The sequence below is a fragment of the Haemaphysalis longicornis genome, unplaced genomic scaffold (assembly GCF_048455015.1).
Source record: "Haemaphysalis longicornis isolate Haplotype H1 unplaced genomic scaffold, Haemaphysalis longicornis Haplotype H1 scaffold_12, whole genome shotgun sequence".
Lineage (NCBI taxonomy): Eukaryota > Metazoa > Arthropoda > Arachnida > Ixodida > Ixodidae > Haemaphysalis > Haemaphysalis longicornis.
In genome coordinates this window covers 23,718,625-23,745,705 of record NW_027526225.1, presented here as the reverse complement: position 1 = coordinate 23,745,705, position 27,081 = coordinate 23,718,625, and the positions used below count along the sequence as shown (strand labels likewise).

Sequence of the window (27,081 nt, the reverse complement as noted above, 5' to 3'; positions counted from 1 at the left end):
CGCACATGTGACAGAAGTTAACCTTTTGTACCTGAGCCCCTGATCTCTCCGCGCTCTTCTTCCGCGCCTGCAAGTTGACGCTGACCTCTGATCGTGTTCCTAGATAAGCGCTCGGCTCGGTGCTCGAAGTGCGCGCGCGCGGATGGACGCTTTCACGTACATGTGGCAATTATACAAGTCCCGGAAAGTAAACACTCTCATAAAAATGAAGACAAAATTTGTTTTGATCTTTTGTGATCGCGCTGCTTCGCGGCGGCCGATCGTTTTGTTCCTAGCACAAGCCTGGCGTACGCGCTGGGAAGATGAAGCTCGCTCTCCGCGCTCTCTTGTGCGCCGTCAGTCCCTCGTCTGCCATGCTGTTCCTAGTTAAGCTAGCGCTCGGCGCGTTGCTCAAAGTGCGCGCGAGGATGGGTGCTTTTGCACGTACATATGTAGTTATTGTTTACGTTCCGGAAGGCAAGCACTTCCAATAAAGTGATGGCAAAAATGTTTTTTTTTTTTTTGGTCTTCGGTGGTCCTTTGGACTCCCTACCGAAGCGCAGAACGTTTGCTCTCATTCGGTCGAAAGCACACGCGTACGTCGGTCGCTCGTCTGCTGCGAACATCAGCCAGCGTGTTATTCGCCATACTCGTCTGTGCCTCGCACTCGCGCAGAACTGCCCATCACAGGGTCCGTTCTCATAATTGTGTGCGCCACGCGCATCCCCAGCGCATTCACGAGATGGTCGCGAAGCTTATAACTTCTGCTTCATGAATAAGCACGAGCAGCAGCTCGAGGTCGTCAGAGATGACCTCGCGTCAACAAATCATGAGTCTGTGTTCCGCGCGAACCTGTCTGACGAAGTAGCAGTCAACGCCTTCATGGACACGTAGAGCGGGTGCACCAACACAACCTGGATTGTCCAAAAGGTCCAGAAACGGGGCGAAAGGTATGTTTTTCGATACGAAGCGTTCTAGTACGCGAGGCGGCGTTTTGCAACGTGTGTTGTACTATTTATATTTTTATTCGGGCTATTTCTTGTTTAAACATTGGTATACTTTTTTGCATGTGTGTGGCTCACAGTTGAGGCGCGAGCTGTGACGCAATGCTGGCGAATTAAAAGGCCAGACACTACAGAAATCTATATATGTGGTAGCTAAAAATGCGTCGCAGGAAACAGACACAAACTGCTCATCTATACCCATCAGTGGATCTCTGAAAGTGACAATGTTTTGCCGCTATTTGGACTCCGAGATCACTAGCGCAAAAATAGTGCGCCAAGGAGATAACTTTTTTTACTTAGTTTTATCTCTGCTGCGACTACCGTGACTTCAAGCTCACGGGCAACTACTCATTAGTCCCAGCGAAAAGAGTATACGTATCTGAGTGAGTGTAACACTGTATTAAAGGAGCCATGAAGAGAAAACAAAAGTTTGTTTCATTCGAAAGATTAGGTGTTTCATAGTACCCCAAGCGCTTTCCCGGAAGCAAATGATGCTTTATTCACTGAGAAATAAGGCAATTTAAGCCAAAATTTTAAAACTCCCGCTAAAATTGAACATTCCGTGACGTGTACAATGGCGTCATAGAGCCGGTCCATGAAACAGATACTTAGTATGTCGACTCCATATAGCACCCACACGCGGGAGTCGATCGAGACGGCGGCCATTTTAAAAATACTAGTAAAACCTAGTGCACCCGCAGCCCTAGTCATGGAATCGCCTGATCCGGAGAACAAAACTCTCGCCGAGGAGCTCTGGCTTGCATTTAACAACCTCACACCACAAAAACGCTCAATGCTTCTAAGTGCACGAGCGGCAAGAGTTGTGGGATACGCGGTGGACGGGAAAGCGACCATTCCGCGATAGCCACAACAGACGAACGCCCAGCCGTCGGCACCGCTGCCTCGTCAGCCCCGTCGCGACGGACGAATATAGACTGGTACGTATGTGCCGTATTTTGATTACGGTTAATAATAGTTCAATTTCAGTAGCAGTATCACTTATACCAGTTGGCCGGTGTCGTGTATGGAAAGCCGTTCGCGCGAGCTCTCTGCTTCGACCAGAAAGATACGAGCGTCAATGCGTGGTGTTTACGGCATTTCTTTCCCCAAGGTCAGAGCGATTTGACGAAGTCGGCGATGACCGCCAGCATGTCCCAGGAGTGAGCTAACGTAAGGGTCCCTGCCGTAACTGAACAACTGAAGTTTTCAGTGGTTGTAAACTGGAAACGAGCTCGTAACGACAGCAGCAAGCCAACACCATTCGAAACTTACGCGACGACTGGCACTATCTCGTCGCTTCTTGCTGTTCCTTACTCCCCTCGTTTCTATTTTTACCTTTGCTGGTTAGCGATATGACGGCCAACCTCCTGTGAAGGGATTACGATACGAAGCAAGGTCGCGGCTGTGCGTGCTGGAACAGTTCGTTGGCCCCGAAATGGCCCCGAAGAGCCTCGAACCCGAAAATTCGTCTGCGCGACGGCGAGATGTCGAGCTCGGCCGGCGCTAGTTTCGTAGGCATTGGCGCACACGCTTGCGAGTTCGTTCGGACCTTCAACCGTTTACTCCACCGTTCTTTGTCGTAAAAAGAATGTGCAGTATGTTTCACGGGCATTTAGCTCGCTATGCAAGCTGTAAGCCCTGCCTAACATGCGTTTGCTTTTGCCGGCCTCCGCCAATCGCAGAGCATTCCCAAGTGACATCACAGGTTCTGTTGCGGAAAATGAGCTGGTGGGTCGCATGGTCATTTCCTTTTTTCCTAATTATGTAGCTTATTTGAGCGAAGTTTGCGTTATAAGTGGTGTCGTTATGGTTCTAACGAGGCAATCTTTCGAATGAACCAAACTTGTGTTTTCTCTTCATGGCTCCTTTAAATGAGAGGCCATGGGGCCCTGGGGGAGCAAGGATGAGGAGAAAAGGGGAAGGTCACAACTCGCAGAATGAACACAGTTGCAGTCTTGAGGTCCGATTCGCAAAATGAACACATTAAAGTCAGTCAGTGGCAGCAAAACGCACAGTTCACACTTAAATGTACAGTTCACACTGTAGACAATGCGGTTCACACTGAGAACAGTGCACGCTGCAGACAGTTCACATTGTAGACCGAACGGGGAAGTCGGCCAGGCTGCTACACCAATTTGTAGAGTATGTTTTCAACGGCGTACTCGGAAATTGCTTTTAGTGCGGTGCGATCGTCACGGACCCGACTAACATGTTCCTGTTCAGTCGCAGGGGCGGGACCTAGAGTTAAAAGCTGGTGGCGATTACGGTCGAATAATGGAGAGAGCCAAATTAAGTGGTAACGATTTGGTGTGCCTTCCCGATTACAGGGGGAGGGGGGGGGGGGCATCAGCGCCATTCGGATCCTGCTGGAGCTGTCTATTTATAAATAGCGTATCTTATGCAGCAAAATCTCTGTTTGCATGAAGCACAAATTGTTAAAAATAACTAATCGACATTGGCAACAGTGTGAGGGGTAGCACGCATGATTACTGATATCAAACTCGGCCTGATGGCTTCAGTGAAGAGACTGTGGTCAATACCCCTGTACAGAAGACATATATAAAACTCCTCGAGTACTTCGGTAGCTGTACAATCCAACTATTACTTACCCCTTGGTTGGTAATATTTTCGATATTGTTTCCCTAAATTGTTATGACTAGCAGTGCAAATTATGCAGAATTTATGACCGAGTGTAAAACGTGTACGTTTGAGCTCGTGTCTTTCTTATCAACGTATCACCCTTGCAAGAACGATTCACACCTTCCATTGCTGTTAACGAAATGTCAATGTTTTCCTTAGTGGCACTGTTCCTGATGCAATGAAGTTAATGTTAACGAAATTCAATGTAATAGTACTTATGAAAGTGCCAAAATGTAGCAGCTCATGCAGGTGTAATATTTCGAGAGAGTAGGACAGTTGGTAAATGTAGTCATGGGTAATTGGCTGCCTTTCCTGTAATCCTTACCTCCAGCACCGAATCGTGTTTTGAGGTGTGTATATAGTGAAAGAGCACCCAACTCAACTGTATACCCTTCTGTGTGCTGCAGGATTAGCTTTCAATGAGGGTGTTTGCTTTCCTGAACGTGTATAATTGCCACATGAGCGTGAAAGCGTCCATCCGCGCGCGCGCAATTCGAGCACCGAGTCGAGCGCTTATCTAGGAACACAATCGGAGGTCAGCGTCAACTTGCAGGTGCGAAAGAAGAGCGCGGAGAGATCAGGGGCTCAGGTACAAAAGGTTAGCTTCTACCACATCTGCGTCAGCTTCCCCAGCGCCGCAGGCCAGCCCCGCCCACGGAGCGAAACCATCGGCCGCCTGCCAAGCAGCCGAAACGAGTGGAGGGGGAAAAAAGAAAAAATCCACCTCGCATGAAGTCTCGCACATATAGGTAGAGACGTCACGGTGCTCCGTCCAAGGAGGTTAAAAAATTGCAATTTTTTTAACTTCATTGGCTGCGCCCCTGCTTAAGGGGTGTGGTCGGCCTGGTATTCCTACGGGATATGGTTTGGGAATACGCCACCCGGGTAGCTTCCGCAGCAGCACCGCTCGGTTACGTACCTTGCAGGACGGCCAGGAGTCGGGCACGGGGCATGCGCTCCAGCTGTCGCATGCAGAGCGCCTTGAGCTCTTCCAACGGGTAGTGCTGAGATCCCGACGACGTAAGCGCGGGAAATTCGAACAGCAGGGTCAGTGCAGGCAGCCACACAAACGGTTACAGGGGCGGCGACAGCAGCAGGTAGCGAACCGGAAAGAAAGGAGAGTGGGCGTAAACGATTTCTCTAAGACCACGTAAGCGTAGGCTCAGTTTGTTAATAATGCAGGAATAACGACAGCTGGGGATGTGCACGGCGATGTCGCCTGCAATCGGTATTATCAGTCAGAGAAGAGGTTCATGTCCTTATCCTGTCCATGTTACTACGCTTGGCATATTTACAGCCACATATCCGGTGCTAAGAGCAGCGAAAACAGGTAGCACGCAGGGATTAACCGAATGGGGCATTTTAAGTCGTTTCACTTCAGTTGCCAAGTCATACTTTAGTGTTAAAAACAAAAAAAAAAAAAACATCAGACAAATCTTATCTAACACGTGTGGCAATGTGATGCGGTTGGCAAGTTTCCGGCTGGGCGACAGACCTGCGTTGACGAGCCGAATTCGGTTTACCCCCTCCTACCCTCCTCCTCCAGCGCCTCACTCTCCACCTTCCTCGGCTTAAGAACGAAAGTATCTCTCCCCTCTTTCCCCTCTCCGCTCCCTCCAGTCTTTTTCACCGCCCTTTCAACCCCCCTTCCCCCAAATCTTACTATATTTCGGCCATACAAGGACCTTTCAACAAGTTGAAATGCAATGGCATATATAATGACCACTAAGAATGAGGGGATAGTTGGGTGAACACAGAAAAAAATTAGCAGTGGCTTAGCTCGGCTATGTCAGGATATACATAGCGTGAGCTAAGGTTCACCTGGTTATTCTTAGGTTTCCTGGTTGTCTAGGATTAGCTGATTATTATGTTTACTGCTGCTAAAACGATTTCCAATCCAGACCAATCCAATTTAATTTAATCCAATCTAATTCAATCCAATCCAATTTAATGGCGGCGGCGGCGGCGGCTCCGGGGCGCCAGCTGTGCGCCGTGAGACGTCACTGCTCTTTGCGCATGCGCCGCACGGCTCTTCAGGAGCGACGCGAAACTGCTCAACCTTGGCGAGTGTAGCTCACGCTACAAAAAGGCCGGCATTCAAGAACGCAGAGAAAGGCACTGGGAAAGTACATTATTTTTGCTTGTTGAAAGGAATACAATTTTTCAAATGTTTGAAAGGAAGAAAGTGGACGCCCGAGTGAGAGCCAAAGCTACGAGCTTGAGAATACAGGCCAGATGCCGTATCAACTAAGCTACGGGCGAAACTGTGCTTCCCTCCACTTTCTCGGGGATTTATGTCAATGTAATTGTAAGCTACGCTTGAGGGCGGCCGCTAGCACCGCTCTGTTCTCGACAGCTTCTACTAATTTATAAGCCGAGGAGGCCGCAGCAAATGAGACATGCGCAAGTTGCCACCCTCAAGCGCAGAATACAATTACATCGACATAAATACATTTCAACCGAGGCGTAAGATAACGTACCTGCAATTCAACTGGAGTCAGAATGTTCAGCTCGTCGGGCGTAAGCGCTCCAAAAGCCTCCTCCAGAAGATGCTCCCGGTGATCGACGAACGAGGAAAGGTCGTACCAAGTCATGCCCAAACTCCGCTCTTGTCAACCTTAGCTTTATGTTCTTCTGATTTTTTCTTTATGATATATAGACAACAAACAGCTTCACGCCTTCACACGAACAGCTTGTAACCTGCGATGACGGTAAAAGAGATCAGTGTAAAACGTTTACTCCATCGCAAGCAAAATAATTGCATTTCATGAATGTAAAGAGCCGCTGAGTGTAACCTGTAAATGCTGCAGCCGAAAACGTCAAAACAAAACAACCGGTTATTCTTTAGCAGCTGTTTTATGTTATTGATCGACAATACAATGAATAAAAACAAGGTTAGCAATATTACAAGTGCTTAAAAATAAAGAGTCGATTCAAGGTTAGCTACACATCAGTGCCGACTAAACCGGAACTTCGGCATTTGAAATTGGCATAGCAAATGCAGATGGTACGAAACTCCTGATTTTAAATAACTGAACTGCGATTGGCACAGTGCATTTGACACACAATTACGAAAAGGTAAAAATGGTCCTTCATACGTCAGTAAATTCTGGGCAGCTTGCACTAATTTATGAGTCCAGAAAACCAGGACAAATTAATAATCATCACTGACACCAACGGCCTCAATAACGGTCACGAGTTCTCAACAACTATCTTCTTATGCGGGATCGTATGCACAACTGCCACGCAGTTGATGTAAGGGGTTTAAAGCGCTGAAGCTGCATTTGGGCTAACAGGCGCGGCATAGTGGAGGGCTCCGGATAAATTTTGACCACCTGGGGATCTTTAACGTGCGCCGAAATCTCGACATACGGGCGTTTTAGGGCGCAGTCCTCTGGCAGCCGTTACCCGGGATGCGGGGCGTAGGTGTCCGCGTAACCGAATGACCGAACGCATCAGAGTCGGCAGAAATAAAATGGAGAGGACCGTCGGCGAAAGGTGAGGAGGACTTTCTCACTGGCTCTCTCTGGCTATGGCTCTCTGGCTATGGCTCTCACTGGCTATGGCTCTCTCACTGGCTGCCCCTCACTCTAGTTTCATGCGTCGCCGCCAAAGAGCGCCCTCCCCGCCCTTCCCCTCCTCAGACGCTGTTCCGTTGGCCGGTAATCCAAACCACGTGACATTTACGCGGGAGGTTCCAACCCGATTTGCAACACGCCCGCTGGTTCACCGAGCATGGCTAATTCGAACCACGTGACATTTGCGCGGGAGGTTCAAACACGATTTGCAACAATATGCCCAGCGGCGGCGACGCGCTGCGATATAACAGCAGAGTAGAGCGCGCGGCGCGGTGCCTTCGCTAATCACGTGATCACTTCCTGAGACGCAGCAGATATGCGCCGTAACCGAGAAGACTGCAGCTTGCGCTGCGCCCAAATTTCGCTTTAGGGAGTGCACCAATCGTCAGTGCCTTTTTGCTTTTCGCCTCCGAAAAGCGAAAGACTTGCATCTGAAAAGCGGCCACCGCCACCGGCATCGAACCCATGTCCTTGGGCTCAGCATCACAACAGCACTGGTCCGCCGCGGTGGGTGACGGTGACCAAAAAAACGCGACATAACATCAATGGCAACAGTGCCCACGCGGCCAGAAGGCACGCGTCCCGACAAGATCACTATAAAATAAGGCCTCCCAATTTACATACAAATTTACACTGGTTCTGTCTAAGAAGGACGTCGCGGAGCTGTAATCCCCGGTTTTGTGCGAGCCTCCAAAAGAGAACAGAAAAGTGCATAGAAGAGCAGAAGCAGCGCATTGCTTACCGATCAGCTCAACAGCCCGCTATAATAATTGACGCCCAGACAATATTTTGTTTCCGAACCCAGCTTGAAGTAGAATCGCTTCGTCTGTTGTGCTGTGTGTTTGTCACAAAGAACGTGCAAGTTCGACATGCGTAAACTTTTATTGTTTCAAGTCATCATAAACCGGGAAAGGATTTTCAGATACAAGCAAAGAAAACAATTTGTTCTCATCGTCACATCACCGTCGGACGGGTAAGCGGCGATCTCTCCACTCAACAACGTGCCGGCTTATTCCAGACTCCGCTGAACAAATTGGAACTTGCCCTGAAATGAAGATAACTATGTAGCTATCCTGCCGCATAACTTACGTACACCCCCTGCATGCGTCGCCCCCTTCCCCCTCCCCCAAACAATTGTTCTAATATTTTGCAAATAAGCAGATTTACTGTTCGGAATCCCAGGTTCACTTCTCTCACGTTAACTTTCCCATTAAGATCGCACTGTAAAGCGTGCTCTGTGGTATACACGTAAAACGTGCGGCGAAGCCACACCCTAAGGGGTTGGACGGAATGCTTGTCAGCCATATACTTGCAGAGAAGCTTTCATGTAAGTGTTATTAAACTAGAAAAACATGACCACCGCAAGCACAAATCACCGCAAATCACCACAAATCACCGCAAGCACAAATCACCGCAAATCACCGCAATTCAATCACCGCAAACACATTCAAAATCTGTCGTCTATGCCAAGAAGCACGAGCTACCCTGGTACATCTACTATGAAACTGCCAGCCTCCTACTAGCACCACTACGACATTCCCATCGCAGTTTGAAGCTGCGATGAGAAGCGAAGACTACGAGACACAAGCCCGGGACACTCTACTACTCAACAACGCGCTAGACCAACAGAGGCCGGCTCGCCATCCAGAGGGGATTACCCATGGCACCACCCAGGATAATACCGGACACAACCGGTACTTGGTTTTGACAGTGTCTGGGACGACTACACCGGACGGCTGAGCACTGGTCACTCTCACTGGCGCCCCTTACAAGGTAGCCTCCCCTTGACTCGCTCTTGGGTGCTCTAATAAAGTTTTTACTCACTCACTCACTACTGCACATGGAAATAAACAAAAATGTAACAAAATTTTGAGAGTGGCGTAATAACGCGTGAGCATTCTTATGACGCTTCTTCGTTTCGTCAACGGTGCGTTTCCTTAGGGGCATGAAGAATACCTTTTCATTTTCCGTTTTTTTTTGAATTTTTTGAGTAGACAGTTTCAGTGCTTAAATGGCCACGAACCAGCAGAGCCACATTGGGCAACGATTACCACGAACATTAACGCAAAGGAGAGCGGGTGCTGCTAGACAACGCCTGGGCATGCGCAGAGGCTATGACGCATTCCGTAGCCTGTGCTTAGCAATAATAAAACCCAAAAGAGCCCGCGTGCCTAGGCAACACTTGGGCATGCGCAGAGGCACGTGGAAAGAGCAGAGAGCGGCGCTGGCTGCAACAGGTGTTCGGCGTCATTCGGCAGCGACAACTTAACAAGCGCCCGCAATGCGCTGACCTCACCCTGCGCCACAATCGTCAGCGGCGAGTCAGGCCAGCCTGCAGCACAGTACGTGCCGTACCACTACGAAGTCTGAAACATCTATTAATCGCCGGCAGCCGCAACATCCGCAGGGGCGAAAAGTGAGCGTCCACACCGGTACGCCGCCGACACCCCGCAGCAAAACTTGAAAAAGTTACTCGCAATGCTAAACTCGAAAGAGCACCGAACGTCGTTGAATTGTACACTACCAATTTTGCACTCATAACTCATAAGACGTGCTTAGTTGTCCTAGGAGTTTTTCCGTGAGAAAAGGCACATTTCCAGTTTTGTTTTTTTTTTACTTCTTGTATCGAGACTCTACCAGGAGTACAGCCTCCTAGATCGGGGATGGAACCAAAAACATTTTGCACAGCCCCCAGCACCTGCTTCGCGGATCAGCCACCGCGCCCCACTTCGGATGATCAGAGAGGAGGCAAAGTTACGAGGAGGCAATTTCATGGCGTAAACACCTGCGTACGGAGAGCTTTGACGCACAATGATCTTCTGTTATAACGCAAAAACGGGAATACGGACAACAAGAAAGCATCCCGAAAAAAGCCTCGATGTAGCCCACCAGGCTAGTTCGGTCTGAAAACACGGCCGACCCTCACAACGACCACCAAACCACGCAAACTGAACACCTCGAGCAGGTCCCTGTGTCGTAATAAAAGCAACATTCCTCGGAAACGAGTACAACTGTAAGTAGCGTATGTAACCGCAGCGCGGAAGACAGTGAACACCACACACCCGGTCGACAAATACTGCAGCTATCCAGTTTGCGATCGAGCGCGCAAACTTCGAACACGCATCGGTCGCTCCTCCCCAAACTGTGTACACACGGATAACGCCGCTTCATCGTGCGAATAACTTCCGCGCGAGCCTCCTCTACGCGCACGCGTATTTACCGACGACCAAGCCACGCGCGACGTTGTTTCGGCACCACTCTCTCACGGGCGTGGAATTAGAGCTCGACGAGCGCGAAGTAAGAAAAATCAAAATGAGCGACGATGTACGGAGTGAAGACAAAAAAACGAACACGCTAGGGTCACGCGGGGGTGGAGAAGGCGCACGCGGGGGCGAAACTCTAAACAAGGGGTCGACTATGACTACCCGACGACGAAGCGAGGAGCTTAGAGTTCGTGGAAAAGTTAGGCCGAAGCGGCTCGGGTGTTGAGTTGCTCGAAAGAGAAAAGCGGCTTCTATCCCTGGGGACAGCGAACAGAGAGGCGGCGTGTTCGCGACGAGCTGACGGCAACGCCGACACGCTCGAGCCTGCAGTCGGTGGGGAGGCCATTCTTGGCTTTGTTTTCGTTGCGGTATCGTCGCAGTTGGAGTTTCCTTGTTGCCGTCGGCCATGAAGAGAGAACTTTTGCCGGAGAACTGATCCGGTTTTCATTACTGCGCTACCGGTTATTAACGCGGGAAGCTTCGTCGTGTAAAGTCGGCTGTGAGAGCGTGAGTGAAGAGAAACTAAGGCGAGATAAGAATGCACCGGGGAATTAAGCAAAGCGAAAGAAGAAAGAGAGCTTTCCCGCCGTGCGCACTTGGAATTCGCATTTCGCGGGCTTTCTGACGGCTTAACAAACATGCTGTGAAAGAATAATGAAACATGTAAAATCTAAAATAAGAAATGTACGAATGCAAGCACGTAAATTGTAAATGAAAACAAAAATATATTATCTTCGCTGTGCATATACCGGCGTAGCACAAGAACCCTGAAGTTTTCGGAAGGACAGGGCAAGAGAAAGTTCCGCAAGATATGTTGACGGGCTAGTTGGTCTGATACTTGGAAAGCCATGAGGATTGCGCGGAAGGACGACGCAGAGGGTAGACAACCGGGCGAGCGCACGTCCTGTTGTCTCTTCTTTGTGTCGTCCTTCCGCGCAATCCTCATGGCTTTCCAAGAGAAAGTTCGTTGGGCGCAGCGAGACGGACGACAAGTCGCAAAAAAAGAAAAAATGGTTGCGAAAACAGGTAAGTACTGAACTATTTTTAAAAAGGCCAAAGATGCAACAGGCCTGTTGGCGATTTCCACGCAACGCTCTGCGACTGAGGGGATGCATATGAACGCGAATTGGAGATGATGCGACGTGGCCTGTTTACTGCTCTTCACTCGGGCGCACACTAGTTCCCATGCCCTTTCTCGATGGGTGACACTGCGTAACCCGTCACAGAAAGAATCACCCATGAACTCACAACAGCGCTATGCCGATGTACCCCAATAGAGATAGAACACGCAGCATATAACGAACCCGCGGATAAAAGGAAACAACATAAAAATAATCTTCCTAATAGCAATACTAATACCCGAAGGTAACAGCGAAGCTCAGCGGGCTCTTTCATAAACGACGCGAAATAACGACGTCGCTTCTAAATTAACGGTCTCCTAAATCCTCCCGGTAGGAACTGAAAACGTTTCCCAAGTTGTAAGCCCATTCGCAACTTGTAAAGAGGTCTTGTAAACGACGAAGGCATTAACAATCCGGATCCGGATACAACAAAAAGCCACAGCGAGATGACGACGAAAGCGTTGCCTCCCCACGGATGCACCGCCTCGTCGCGTAGGCGACGAGAGGCCTATTTACACTCATCCATTCGTGCTTTTGCCACCAGGACGACGACGACGAGCGGGAGTTGTCATTCCCACGGGAAGGAATTCTCTCTTTTAGCCAAAAGCGAGTTGACGACTGTGCGCCAACGGCGCACAATACAGCAGGCCAGTTCCGCAACTCACCCGAGAAAGGGCGTCCAATGTAAACGTGGAAAACTCTCGTCACTAGAAACGAAGAGAGAGACGCGAGCAATGTGAGGGGAGAAAACGCAGGTGAAAGATTGTGAGAGAAAAAAGAAGAAAGATAAACAACCTAAGCGGGGTGCTAACCACCTCGTTCGCGTTCCTAAATGCACCGTTAATCCGAGGGGGAAAGCGAATGCGCGCGCTGTCAGCGGAGCGCTGCTAGCGGTACACAACAGGAATGCGCGGGAAACTGTTTCTCGTTGTAAACCTGGGTAAATAACGCCGTCTTCTTTTAGTCAGTTTGAGTCGTTCGCAAACAACGGAATCCCGCGTTTAGGCGAAAAAGCCGCAGACGCGAAAACAAGGACTCCCCCGCTAAGCGTGGGGGAAGTGGCGACGAGAGCTGCATTTCAATATCCCGAGTACGACGTCATTTGTTTTCCGTTTGGTTCGGGTGCGCTCAGAAAACGGGAGCACGGCAGTTGAAAGAAGCGAAAACACGACAGCAGGCGGCGATCTCCGGCGAGATAGAGACCGAACTGAGCCCTAATCTGTAGTACTATATGATGGACGCATTTTTCTATTTTTGTCCTGATCAGCGACTAACCGCGCGGTATTTACAGATAGCGTTTCGCTGCAATAAACGCGATGATTGCAAGCTGTACCGGAAGGACAGAACTTACATAGACGCAGTTTGGTTGTTCGTCTTTTTTTAATAGGAAAGCATTGCAAGCCTTAAATAACTTATTTGGCGGAAAACCCGGCGTCGGCGACGACAGCCCAGGAGCGGTTCCCACGGGATTGCGAAGCGTTCCATACATGAGTTTCACATTACTAAAAAAAATTCAAGTATTTCCGCGAAGTGAATCATGACGAGTGGGCGAAGTGCTGGGAATCGTTCCTACCGTAAATCACCCGTGAGAGTGCTTACTGCGGCTAAAACGATTTCCAATCCAATCCAATCCAATCCAATCCAATCCAATCCAATCCAATCCAATCCAATGCTCTCTCTCTCTCTCTCTCTCTCACCTTTTGTGAACCTTTCATTTTGTTCTTGTTCACCTTTTGTGAATCTTTTGTTAAGCAGTAAAGAGGCGTCTTAGCATGGGGAAAAATCAGATGTATGCACTTAAAGACAAGCAAGGCAATGTCATCACAAATAGGGATAACATAGTCACAGTGGCCAAGGAGTTCTATAGGGATCTGTACAGTAGCCGGGACATACAGGATAATGCCGAACGAGACAGTAGTTCAGAGGAGATAGACATCCCATCAGTAACGACCGAAGAAGTAAGGAAGGCTTTGAAAGAAATGAAAGGGGGCAAATCACCAGGTGAGGATCAGATAACAGCAGACCTCTTGAAGGATTGCGGAGAAATTGTACTTGAAAAACTGGCAAACCTGTATACGCAATGCCTAATGACCGCAATGGTACCGGAATCTTGGAAGAACGCGAACATCATCCTAATCCATAAGAAAGGTGACATGAAGGACCTGAAAAATTACAGGCCGATCAGCTTACTGCCAGTCGTCTACAAGGTACTTACCAAGGTAATCGCTAACCGAATTTCTGCAACCTTAGATTTCAGTCAACCTAAAGAACAAGCAGGGTTCCGTAAAGGGTATTCAACAATGGACCATATTCACACGATCAATCAGGTGATAGAGAAGTGCGCTGAGTATACTGAACCCCTATATATAGCCTTCATAGATTATGAGAAAGCATTTGACTCGGTCGAAACCCTAGCAGCCATTCAGGCATTACGGAACGAGGGGGTAGATGAGCATTATGTAAGAATTCTAGAGGATATCTACAATGGGTCCACAGCTACCAACATCCTCCATAAGAAGAGCAGTAAAATACCTATAAGGAAGGGCGTCAGACAAGGAGACACAATCTCTCCATGATATTCACAGCATGTTTACAAGAAGAATTCAGAACGTTGGATTGGGAACAGGCGGGAGTAAGGGTTAATGGAGAATACCTCAGCAACCTCAGATTTTCTGATGACGTTGCCTTGCTAAGTAACTCGGGGAACGAATTGCAAAGCATGCTTTCCGCACTGGGCGAACAGAGTAGAACCGTGGGCCTGAAAATTAATATGCAGAAAACTAAAAAAATGATCAATAACCTCGGGACAGCACAGAGGTTTGAGATAGGTGGCGAGGCAGTGGAAGTGGTAAGCGAATATATCTACTTAGGCCAAGTTGTTACCCCAGATCCCAACCATGAGGCAGATATAATTAGAAGGATCAGAATGGGGTGGGGTGCATATGGCAGACATTCGCAGATAATGAATGGCAGCCTACCATTGCCGCTGAAGAAGAAAGTGTATAACAGCTGCATCTTACCGGTACTCACCTACGGGGCAGAAACCTGGAGGCTCACAAAGAGGGTTCAACTTAAATTGAGAACGACTCAGAGGGCAATGGAGCGGAAAATGATAGGTGTAACATTAAGGGACAGGAAGAGAGCGGAGTGGGTCAGGGAACAAACGCGTGTTAAGGACATACTGGTGGAAATTAAGAAGAAGAAATGGACGTGGGCCGGGCATGTAATGCGCAGGCAAGATAACCGTTGGTCATTAAGGGCAACAGAGTGGATCCCTAGAGAAGGCAAGCGTTGCAGGGGGCGGCAGAAAGTTAGATTGGCAGATGAGATCAAAAAGTTTGCGGGGATAAATTGGCCACAGTTGGCACAGGACCGAGGTAATTGGAGAATAATGGGTGTCACCCGTTTCCTTAAATTAGGGTGCACTGTCAGAAGATATGGGGAGTCGACTCAAGAGAGCCAACAAACCCCACCGAATCTACAGGGCACAGGTGAAAAAGGGGGTTGCCGTCTGATGTGCGGCTTTCGCCGACTAGAGCGGCAAGAATGAGCAAGAGCCTTGAACGAAAAACAGCACACAGACTTATATTTAGACAGGCAAGTTACAAACACAAGCACGAGGTAACGGATCGATAATTACAGACAACTTAGATCGAATTCGAATACAAGAAACAGTCCAATTAGACAAAATGATACAAACAGGAGCGTTAACAAATGAAGATTACGAATCGGAGCAGTTAACTAAAAGAAAATGAACAGTTCGATGCTTATGAGAGACAGAGTCCCAGTATATTCACCGACCGGGCCGGACGATGCACCGCTGTCGGAGGCGATTCGGCTACCTGGGAAGCGTGGCTTCGCTGTAGGCCAGGCCGTCCGAGACGATCACGGTGCTTCGAGGCCCGGGAGTACGTTGGAGTCCTCCAGGGCGTGGGTCGCCGATGGTGTGATGAACCGTTGTCAATCACGACGTCCAAACGTAGCTGGTTTGTTTAGGCGCGGCTTCTCTTTTTATAGGCGCACCGGCGGGGAGAGGGAGAGCACAAAACACAATTCGCCCGCCGCCGTCAGTGAATAACTTCCCTCTTCTCCCTTCTATCTTGATTCATGGGTGAGGAGAGACATGAATCAAGATGGACCTTCATCCACCCAGTAATAAATTGTCTCACGGACAAGGAATAACTATATGGCAGTGGAACTGCAGAGGTTTCAAGAACAAATATGGATCACTCTCCCAATACATCTCCTCTTCCACGACGATACCAGCAATTATAGCTCTGCAAGAAACTAATACACCAGTTCGCCTTCCAGGATACATTACGTACGAAACAGGCACAGACAAAAGCCTGCACACTCTGGTCAGCAAACGATACGTGGCGATTCAACACCCACTTAAGCAGTCCGAAGAAATTGGCATTCTACTTGCAATACAGTCGAACACGGATATATCGAACACGGCTATATCGAATTATTGTCTATATCGAACTCATAAATTATCCCCTTGAAAATTCTGTGTAAAAGTATAGGAATTCGTACGTTTATATCGAACCGTATTTTTCCCGACTTTGCGTATATCGTATACCGCGCGAGCTGGAAGGTGCTCTTCGGCGGTCGCTGCACCCCCGATTGAGGTTGAGGAGAATGTGGAGGAATGCACGGGCATGGCGAAGACTGACTCGCGGAACTAATCCCCCCTACCAGAACGAATTTGCACTTGCCCAGTCGGGCCCTGTTACCGGCCGCCGTAGCGTTAGCGGACGGAGCCCGGTATGCTAAATCTCTCTAGGCACACGAGCCCGAACGCTCGGAAAATGTGACAATGCGAGGTAGGGATGCCCCGACTGCGCACGTCCTTTTTTTTTGTTGTTGTTTTGCGGCTGCGTACGTTCCCCGGCTTGCCGAAAAAGAGTTTTTTTCTCTCTCTCTCTGGGTCTGTCTTCCCCCGATGTCGTCTCGGGAAAGGGAAGAGGGAACGAAGGCGCCGGCGGCCTCCTTCTTTTGCATTTTGCTGCTGTTGCTGCTGTTTGGCGAGTTGTACCGCACCTTTCGGAGATCACTGTTTCTCTCGGAGATGACCATCGCGAGCGCTTTGTTGGAGTCCGTTCAGAGAGCCTTGGAATTGTTACCTTCAAAGTTCTTGTGGTACGTGCGCGCTGGTCTTCTTTTGCGTGCGTGATGTGCATGGTGTGCGAAGGCGCAGCGTACTGCTGGAATTTTCTAGTTGTGCAGCCTCGAGAAGATCGAGACTAGCTTCTTTAATTTCCTTTCCTGGACGAAGAAGCAGGCCAAGATCAGCGATTTTTTTTTTTCACGGAAATAAAGCGTCCTGTTGCGTCGTGAGTGCGGAATTAGTTGTCATTCTTGAATGCGACGATCGGTAAGTGATCGTCTCCCATAGGTGAGGTCTCAGAGCCCATAGTTTTTATATCGAATTTTTCATATATCGAACTACTTCGCGAACCCCTTGGAGTTCGATATATCCGTGTTCGACTGTAATACCACATGTCCACAAGAAGGCCCGCTCGCTGTACGTTTTGAATGTGTATTGCAGGCCTAAAAGCTCCCCACTCATTCTTCAGCAAGTAATTGAACAAGCGACACTCAAAGCAGCCAACAACCCGTTTGTCATTACGGGGGATTTCAACGCTGCTCACCCTCTGTGGGGATACGCATACACCAACCCAAGAGGCACTAGACTACACTCGCTGATAGAATCTCAAGACCTCACGATTGTCACAGACCACAGTAGGCCTACACGCATTGGCACAAGCGTCACCAGAGACACAGCTCCCGATCTGACTTTTACAAAAAACATTCCTCAAGTTCAATGGATCCACACGGGCGAATATCAAGGCAGCGATCACGCCATTCTATCTACCACTGTAATAGGATCGGACTACAAAGCAGTAATAGGTCGGGCTCACCTCACAGACTGGACGAAGCTCAGAGAGGAACGGAGCAACCGCTCACCAGCCGAAGAAACCCAAGTCGAAATCTCTTTACACGACTGGATCAAACAACTTCATCAGGATTTCCTTGCACACACCAAAATAATAAAGACAACCACAGCCACGCCGTGCATCGACTCTCATTTACTGCACATCTGGGAAGCGAGGACTAGTTTGCAGCGGAGATGGAAGCGGCAGAGACACAATCGAAGACTACGAAAACGGATCGCACAGCTAACACAAGAAGCTGCGAAGTACGCCAACTCTCTCTGCAGGGAAAACTGGCTTTCTCTATGCGATGGCCTGCGCGGCACCCTCACCACTGCAAAAACATGGAAGCTCCTCCGCTTCTTGATCAACTCCTCAGTTAGCAAAACAGAGTCCCATCACAACATGGCTAAAATCATACACCAATTTCCTGGAGACATGGAAGACCTGCTCACAGCCCTCAAGAACAGGTATCTCCAGACACACCCAACAGAACCTCTACCACCATATTCAGGAGCACCAAACCCGGCGCTCGACGAAGACATCCAACTGCACGAAGTGACCGCAGCCATACAGACTTTGAGAAGACACACAGCTCCAGGAATGGACCACATTTCTAATAGGATGCTTGTTAACCTTGACGACCCGTCGCTCTTGGAGCTCACCAATTACTTCAATAATATCTGGAAGGAAGGAACAATACCTGAGGACTGGAAGACCGCGGAAGTTCGGCTGATTCCGAAACCAGGAAAACCACCCAGTATAGAGAACCTCCGGCCCATATCTCTTACTTCGTGCATAGGAAAACTCCTGGAGCATATCATCCTCAAAAGACTTCAATCCTTCCTCGAAGACACGGGAAAACTGCCCCCAGAAATGGTGGGCTTCCGACCCCATTTATCAACGCAGGATATACTGCTCCAGCTCAAAGAAGAAGCAATGAGACCCGCAACTCGTAATTCTCCGACGGCTATATTGGCACTGGATTTAAAGGGCGCTTTCGATAATGTAAAACACACGGCCATCCTGGAGAAGCTGAACACCCTGGACTGCGGAGTCAAGACCTACCAGTATGTCAAGTCTTTCCTCACAGATCGGAAAGCCATACTCAAAGTAGGGGACCACACCACGGACCCCTTTCCAATAGGAGGACGTGGAACTCCCCAGGGGGCTGTGCTATCTCCCCTCCTCTTTAACATTGCTCTCATAGGACTCCCTGCACTACTTAATTCTATTCAGGGTATAAATCATGGTCTCTACGCGGACGACATTACCATCTGGTCCACCACGGGTTCAGTGGGAGCAATGGAGGAGCGCCTACAGGAAGCAGCGGACGTAGTAAATGGCTACGCAAGGTCATGCGGGCTGAGCTGCGCCCCTCAAAAATGCGAACTATTGCTCGTGTCTCCAACTAAACAGAAAGCTTCAGAGACACCCACCATCGCCATACACATAGATGGGCACATTATCACCCCTGCTCAAAGCATCAAGATACTGGGCGTCACCTTTCAGGCGGACAAGAAAAATATCATAACAATCAACACGCTCAAGACCATGACCGAGCAAGTCACACACATGCTCAAGCGCATAACAACTAAGGCAAGGGGCATGGGTGAATCCGATACACTCCGACTCGTGCAGGCGTTCGTCATCTCGCGGATCACTTACGCAATACCCTATGCTCTGCTCTCAACAACGGAATTGAAGAAACTGGACACCATTATACGAAAAGCCTACAAGCAGGCTCTGAGCCTACCAGTCAGCACCTCGACAGACAAACTGCTTCGTCTCGGACTCAACAATACAGCTGATGAACTCATAGAGGCACACCTATCCCATCAGAGGGCAAGATTAGGCACTACAGATACCGGCAGATCCATCCTTTCGAGACTTGGACTATCGATTCCGCTTCAACACCCAACACCCGAAGTCACAGACATCCCGCATGATATCAGGCGCCACATTACAGTACCTGTGCTACCGCGAAACATGCACCCAGTGCATCACGCCGACCGCAGAGAAGCAAGAGCCCGTGCTATCTCAAAGCGGTATGGAAGCCATCCTGCCGTGGCGTACACGGACGCGGCCCTCTATCCCGGAAGGCGGGCCTCAGTAGCAACAGTTATTATAGGCCAAGAGCACCGCACCAGCGTATCACTGGACCGAGCCAACCCTCTACTCGCCGAGGAAGCGGCCATTGCCTTAGCGCTTACCCAAACTCAGGTTGAGACCGTAATTACTGACTCTCAACAGGCTTGTCGCAACTTTTCCAGCGGGAGAATACACAAAATTGCACTTAAAATACTTCAACAGAAGCCACTAAGAAGACCCGCCAAGATAATCTGGGCGCCTGCGCACATTGGACTCTCAGGGAACGAGATTGCCCATCTCACAGCTCGAGAATTGACCGGCCGAGCACCTGAAGAAGAAGATCTGCGTCCGCTTCCTCTAGTCTCGTTTCATGAGATTACAACGCACTATCGGCTCCAAAGACAAACGTACGCCCTACCGCACAAACAACTACCCAAGGGTCACGATAGAATACTTCGTGCCCTGCAAACTAATACTTACCCCCACCCTAGCAGAAACCACCACATAGCCCCCACCCTGTATCCCCGTTTGTGCCGCTTCTCCGGGGAGTTTGGAACACTTTTTCACATGGTCGGCGGCTGTACACAAAGCCCACTTGACCCGCCCAATCCCTTCCACACCTATGAGCTTTGGGAGAGCGCCTTGGCCAGCTCTTCCCTCGACGTCCAGCGCAAGTTGGTAGAGAGGGCAGAAGACGCGGCCCGTGCCAATGGACTCCTGGAATGAGGAGGCCACCCTAAGGACTCTTTAATAAGAAACAATAAAAATGTTTAGTCTCTCTCTCTCTCTCTCTCCCTTCTAGAATCATCGACGCTCTTAAGCACTGGCAAGGCCACGCGCACCTCCTCGAAAGTACTGGAAGCTTCGACGAAACCGGAGCGGCGGAGGTTTTGTTTTTGTTGTTTTCTTGCCGGCGAGCCGGCGGGTGATCGTGTTACTGCCTGTTCGTTCGCGAAAGTTCCAGCCTTGTCTCGGGGCGAATATAACCGAGTGTAAGAAGAATTAGGCGCTGTACAATAAAATGAAAAATTTATAAGGTACTTTTAGACGTCGTACGCTCGAGTTTGTGACAATGGGAGAGGCCTTTGCCCTGCAGTGGGCGTAGATGATGATGATGATGATGATGATGATGATGATGATGTTCACATATGTTTCGATTTACACGGTGCTGTGCCGGACGCCGATTTATACGCCGATTTCGATTTCGAATTACACGGACGCCGGACGCCGGACCATCCTCGGCCTTAACGCACCTCGTCCCTAATACACGTAAAGGCCTCCATTGCTATACAACGCCCTGGACTGCGTAGAGCCTAATTATAAACGAAAAGTTTAGCTGTAGTTGTGAGTGCGGTATTCGGTGAGGCGGGGAAATGTCACATCAATTCCGCTGACCTCATACAGCGGCGCAATAGTCACAGGAACGAGCAAACTGGAAGGAGCATTCAGCGGCGTTCATTAAACACAAATGTTTTCGAATTCACAGCTTAATAGTTGTCCCCAAAGTTTTGTCGTGCTTATAACCCCTGGAGACTTAGCTCAAACCATTCAACGCCGCTCAGCCTCTGCTCGTTGTTCCTAAATAAAGGCCCCCATACTCACGCAATGACAACTTTCTTCCGTCAGAAGGCAAATGCGGGCAACCCCACTCTGCTATTTATATCGGCAAGCAAGTACATACACTGATCACAGAGTCAGAGCAAACGAGCCAACAAGCAAGAAAAATAATCAGGGAAGCTTGCCGTCACGCGCAAGACTTGAACGACGATGCTGTTGTAGGTGAGAATTGCCGGACACATAGTTAATTTTCAGTATCATTTCTTATCCGCATAGTTTTGGTGCCAGTAATGGTCGTCATGTGCATCGAAGAGGTCGTCGTCATCTTCGCGGCGAGTGGTGGATGCAAAGTCATCCTCTGCATTGTAGTCTTCAACCAGCTCTTCGTCATCGACCCGCGGCAGCGGTGGCGGGATCTGAAAGTCGTCTCGGGAAGGAGTGGCACACTCGTAGCCATGTCTCCAATTATCCATAATGGCTTCTGGAGAATGCGGCGGCCGCGGTGACCTCTCTCTAACAGGGTGTATTTTATTCTTTAGTTTTAGCGCTGGAGTTGCTTTTTACGTGCGCGGTAGGGCTAGATGACAGCGGTGGAGTCTTTTCTGTTTCTTTTTTGTTGAATCCATCGCGAGAGCCGGGGACTCGGGAGTTGCCGCGAGGCACGCGCTCATGAGTGCTCGCCATTTTCTCGCTCCTCAGAGTTTTTGCCAGCTTTTTTTTTTTTTTTTGCTAAAGCCACTCGCGTGCCGAGGACACCCTGCGGTTTCCGCGAGGAACGCGTTCGGCAAAGAATGCTACGCATTAAAACCACGAACGCAATAAAAGCGCTATACCTTTAATCTCTCATTTCACTGCGAAATAAAGTGCGAATAAAGCAGCGCACAGCATTTCCGGAAGAACTTCCTAGTTGATAACCATGTAAGTTCCTGGGCTGGCCAAATCTAGCATACGGGCTTTGCAGCCTACGTGTCGTGAGAAATTATCGCTTCGTCCGTCCACGCTTGAGGCTGCTTCCCGTATTACCACTCGAGTGACTCTAAATAACGCGGTTCCTTCCCCTCCCTCTCCACCCTAGCTGGCACTGCGAATAGAATAAAGCGAATGTTCAGGCGATTGAATTTTAGATATTCAAATTGTAAATTCGACACACCGATGCTCCACCTTGACTACGAGGCGCAGCGTGGTGGATGGCTACGGGATAGCGTAGGCTTTCCAGACAGCTTTATAATGTACGCCTAACTCACGTACAAAACACGGGCGCTTATATTTTTAGCCATTATCGAAATAAAGCACTCGCAGCCGAGAGTGTTTCTGTGCGCCCGAAAACCGCAATCATCATCATCGTGTCAGTGACCACTGCAGGATGAAGGATAAGGTGTCGGCCAGGCAGTTTTGCACCCTTTTTCCCCTCTCCACCCCCCCCCCCTCAGCTTAGCTAGGCCTCACCCATGTTCCTCGAGCCGTTGCTGTGTTGGGATGCCTTTGCTCCGAATCCCCCCTCCCCCTCCCCGCCCCCCCTCCCAACACCAGGGGGGTGGCTAATGTGTTTGAGGGAGTTAAAACATCGGGTTTACGCTTTCTTTTCGAGTCAGCCGGTTATTTAGCGTAAAGGAAAAGCTCACAATAAACTGCGAGGTTAATACCGGTTTCGGCTGCTGGACAACTTAAAAATCCGCTGTATAAACAGAGATTTCGAATGTTCGTGCGGTTTAGTAAAATACACTGGTTAGAGACGTTCGTAGTTTGTCGAGAACCTCTGCGAGTTCGGCACGAAAAATGTTTCATGTACGAACACACAAGAAACCTGAACAGCAGAAACATCGGGGAATCATCAACATCACTAACTCCTTCAACAAACGGGAAACTTGGCAAGACCCGACGCAGTGTTTGATGCTCAACTTTGTTCTGCTGAACAGAAGTTCACACACACACATTATTTATTATTTCCACAACGTGTTCCGGCTTCGGATTCTTTCAAGCAGGAATGAAATGGTGAACATTAATTTCAGGACATTTATTTAAAACGGCCTGAACGAATTCTAACACGGATGATCAGAACGAGAACAACACTATCAGTATTTTTAATACCGATGAACTTCGAATTTCACTAAACATAATTTTACGAACTTTCCGAAGTAGCGAAGGCGAATCCGCCTTTCTAAATCAAAGCTTTCTACCTGTACAAACCAACGGTTCTTTCGCGGCGTGCGGGACAATAAACTCCCAACGCGGCGGAGGCGGCAGCGAAGAGGGCGGAGGGGGGCGACGGAGGGTTTCACTCACGGGACACACTGTAGATGGCGCGGCGAATTTACCCAGCGCTCCCCGCGCGGAAATCACGAGCGGGCGCGTCGGTGGTACGGCTTTGCCGTCTGATTTAGCGACGGTTGTTTTGGGCCTGTTTTGGCGCAGCTTCCGGTCCATTGCGCGCTTCCTTCGCACGGCTTGATTAACTTGTCCGACAGCACCTCCTGGGTAACCCGGACCCGAAAGAATTAAGTGATCGTACGTCGAAGATACGTTAAGGATTGATTTGAAGGGCGGAAAAAAATATAGAGACCCCATACAGACATCTGGCCGCTAGAGAAACGCTACGTTATGCGCGCTGATTGCCACGAATGGGATTCAGTTTTCTAAATTTATGAATACCCATTCGGTTGTTTTAAGATGTATTACAAAAGGCGGAAGGAGCAATTGGTCCTGATAAATAGCAATTATAAAGTTCTCTCAGCTTTCTCGCAGTTCTCAAACTTACTAAACTAGTTTAAATCGGTATAAATGGGAATCGCTAAGCTCACATGCCGAATTGTTTCGGTGTTGGCGCTTGTGTCGTGCGGTGAGGTAGCTCCAAATTAGCATATCAGGATGTCTAGGTTCCGCTGTCTCACCCTTGGAATGACGCTCCTCGCCGTTTTCTTTTTGCCGAAGCACGGCCAGGCTACGGCGACGGCGTCCACCGCTCTAGTCCGGCCGTGGCCGACGCTGCTGCGCTCGGGACACCACCCCCGCGAATTCCACGTAACGGCTGGCAGAATATCTGGTTTTACTCTTTGTAGAGCCACGTGTGTGAATTCAAGTGTCGTCGCATGGGCAATTGTTCTGGGTGTCGTTTAAAGCTTTGCTTTCCAACCCCCTCCACAGCGTGGATATTTTTTTCACATATGCTTTGTCGATTTCACGAAGTCCCCGATTTAACCAATTATTTTGCGGGTCCCTGCGAATCGAAGTTAAACTGTAACTCTGAATCAGCCTTCGCTCTCAAAGTGGAACAAGAGGGCTCTCAAAAACAAGAACCGTCGTATCCGTAACTCCGCAAAAAGGAAATAATTAAAGAGTACCGTTATGAGAAAAAAAAAACTTGAAAACACATCTGCGACTCGGGTAAACGGTCCACCGGTTCCCAGCTCCAACAAAACACAGAGCAGAGCAAGGGTGGAAAAAACGCGAGAAGAAGACGAAACGCGAGAGGTGTGTCCGCTGTTTCAATTAGGATGTCCAGCGCCGCGAGTCCTCCACGCCTGACGTCAGTCGTGCGTCTCAATTCACTTTATATTCCGCGCCAGGGCGACGCGGCCGTAGAGGCGCGCGAGAGAGGCGGGCCGTCCGTCGGTACGCTTCACTGCGCCGCGGCAGCGCGACCAAAACTTTGACGCCGCAGCAGTAGCAGTGCTCCCTGAATTAGAGTGGAGAAAAAGGTGGAGAGCGCCAGGAATAAAGGCAGGCTATTAGGGGAGAGGAGGAAAGGCTTCACGCCGTCGTGCACGCCGATGCAGCTACAAATGGCCCTACTTGTTCGTCCTGGTCACAAGTGCGTACGGGTTGAGATCGTCAGTCACGGGGCCACATTTGGGTATATTTATGGAGGTGCGCATAGAGGACACGCGCCAATCGTAAGTGGGGGAAGCACGGTAAAAAAAATAATATTCAGGGGACACCTAAGCACTTCTGACGAGTCGTGAATGCAAAAGCGTCAAGGTTTGATTGAATCCCGCTGAGTGCTGCTTCAAGATTCGCGATTAAATTGATGTGAGGTATTTTTGGGGCTTTCTACGTTCGCATGTTGGCTGTGGACTGGAATGAGTTGGACGATACTTCGGATAATTCTACTGCCGCACCGGCAGACAGGCTCGCTGCGGACTGTAGCGCCGCTGGGTCAGGCCAGAGCGACGCATACTTGACGACGTGGCGCTACCGCCGCACCAAAGCCGCGATCTCAGCTTTTCACGTGGCTCTGAGCATGTCCAGGCGACACATTAAAGCGAGGACCCTTGTTGTGTTTTATGAATAGATGGACGCGCTATGGCACCCTTTGCTGTTACATGTGTTCAGAAGCCGTTCTCCTGCTTTTGGCGACGGCGGCACCGTCTTTTTCACTCAATCGGCCATTTAATCATTTCGCAAAAAAAGATATAAAAAAATCCGCAACCACACAGTGCACATCCCACGAATCGCATTAGTAGATAACGTTAAGCGTCCTCCAATCAAGCCTTCCGATTCAACACAGAACGGCGTGAGGCACAATGGGATCAAAATGCACGCAGTGCAACGGAACTTTACGATTCCAGCTTGAAAGTCAGAGGCTGCAACTGAACTGCCTATTACGTGATTACAAACATGAAGGAAACTCAGATTAACGGTTCGTTGGTTCATGAAAATGGACACTTGCGCCAGTATATAGCTTAGGCACTCCTTATCATTTCCTTATCCGGATTGAAAGACTACTTCTCAAACTTACTTGTCGGTGATGGGGGTTTGAGTTGTTTTAACCGCAATTGGGATGACTACATTCGCCTCGGCCGAGGCTAAGAGCGACTTCAGAAACTAAAACGACGCCGCCTAAACAAATTTTATCAACCATGTGTCCCGACACCAGCTAATCTGCCACCCCTATAAATAGAAGTCGTCTAGATTGGCTTCACCGATGTCCAGAAATGTAACGATCCACACAAAAATATCAATCTGTTTGCCCCGCTGGATCGGACGACCATACACAACGTCATTTCTCTTTATGATCTCGGTACCACGACATCCGGGGGCATCTTCGGCTTCCAAGACAAACTTTGCCCCTCCCTCATCTCAAGGTACAGAAGTTTCAGGAAACAGCGCTCGGAAAAAATCCAGACATAAGCCTTTGCCCGCGAACCTCGTCTTCATGAGATTCATCCCTCCCAGTTTTCGTTCAACATGCGAATTCTGTCAATTTCCCTGCACCATACAGTGTAAGATGATTTACACCCTTTTTGTCTATACCTAACACTCTTGCACCCTATAAAAACAAGAAAACACTCTTTGGAAGGGTGTAATTAACGGCCAAACTCTCCTTGAAAGGTGTATTCTTGTATTATTGCTTGTAAGGGTGTTACAAACCACAAACACCCTTCAAACGTGTTTTTATGCTAGCGTGTAAGGGTATTAGTTATAGACTGATTCACACCCTTAGGGTGGTGTAAATCAGTCTATGGATTATAGACTGATTTACACTGAAGTTACAGACTTATTTACACCCTTAATCATTTTACACTGTGAACGATGTGGTATGGGAGTGCTCTCACATACTCTAAATTTGCCTCCTCTCCAAACTATTTCCCAAAAGCAGTGGGAGGGCCAGCTATAACTAGCTCCCATTTGGAGGATCAGCTACACCTGATCTGCTGGGCGCAGCTAGCTGCACGTGCTCAGTACATTCTGCACTGAAAACGCGCCCCGCGCGAGTGAGCGGCCAGCATCTTCAGTTTTGCTCGAAATACAGGTTCATTCCTCCCAATTTCTGCGGGCATCTCTCTCCATGGCAGAATGGGAAGTCGCAATTGCAAGGCGAAAAAAAAAAGGCAGCATCTCCACTCCGTCGAAGATGGCGAGGGTGCGGAGTACGGGGACTCGAAATGACACCCAAGTTGCGCCCAGAGTGACTT

At 49.2% G+C, this 27,081-nt stretch overlaps 1 protein-coding gene across 3 annotated transcripts in view; it reads right to left on the bottom strand.

The window, feature by feature from the left end:
- LOC144162493 (uncharacterized) overlaps positions 1-27,081 on the bottom strand; it is a 520,233-nt gene that overhangs the window by 159,383 nt on the left and 333,769 nt on the right. For all 3 annotated transcript variants that reach the window (XM_077693052.1, XM_077693053.1, XM_077693054.1), the window contains 2 exons: positions 6,104-6,323; positions 4,543-4,627 (listed from right to left, as the gene is read on the bottom strand). In XM_077693052.1, the coding sequence (XP_077549178.1) occupies positions 4,543-4,627; positions 6,104-6,217 (199 nt within the window). In that variant the 5' untranslated portion in view covers positions 6,218-6,323. The remainder of the gene's footprint in view (positions 1-4,542; positions 4,628-6,103; positions 6,324-27,081) is intronic.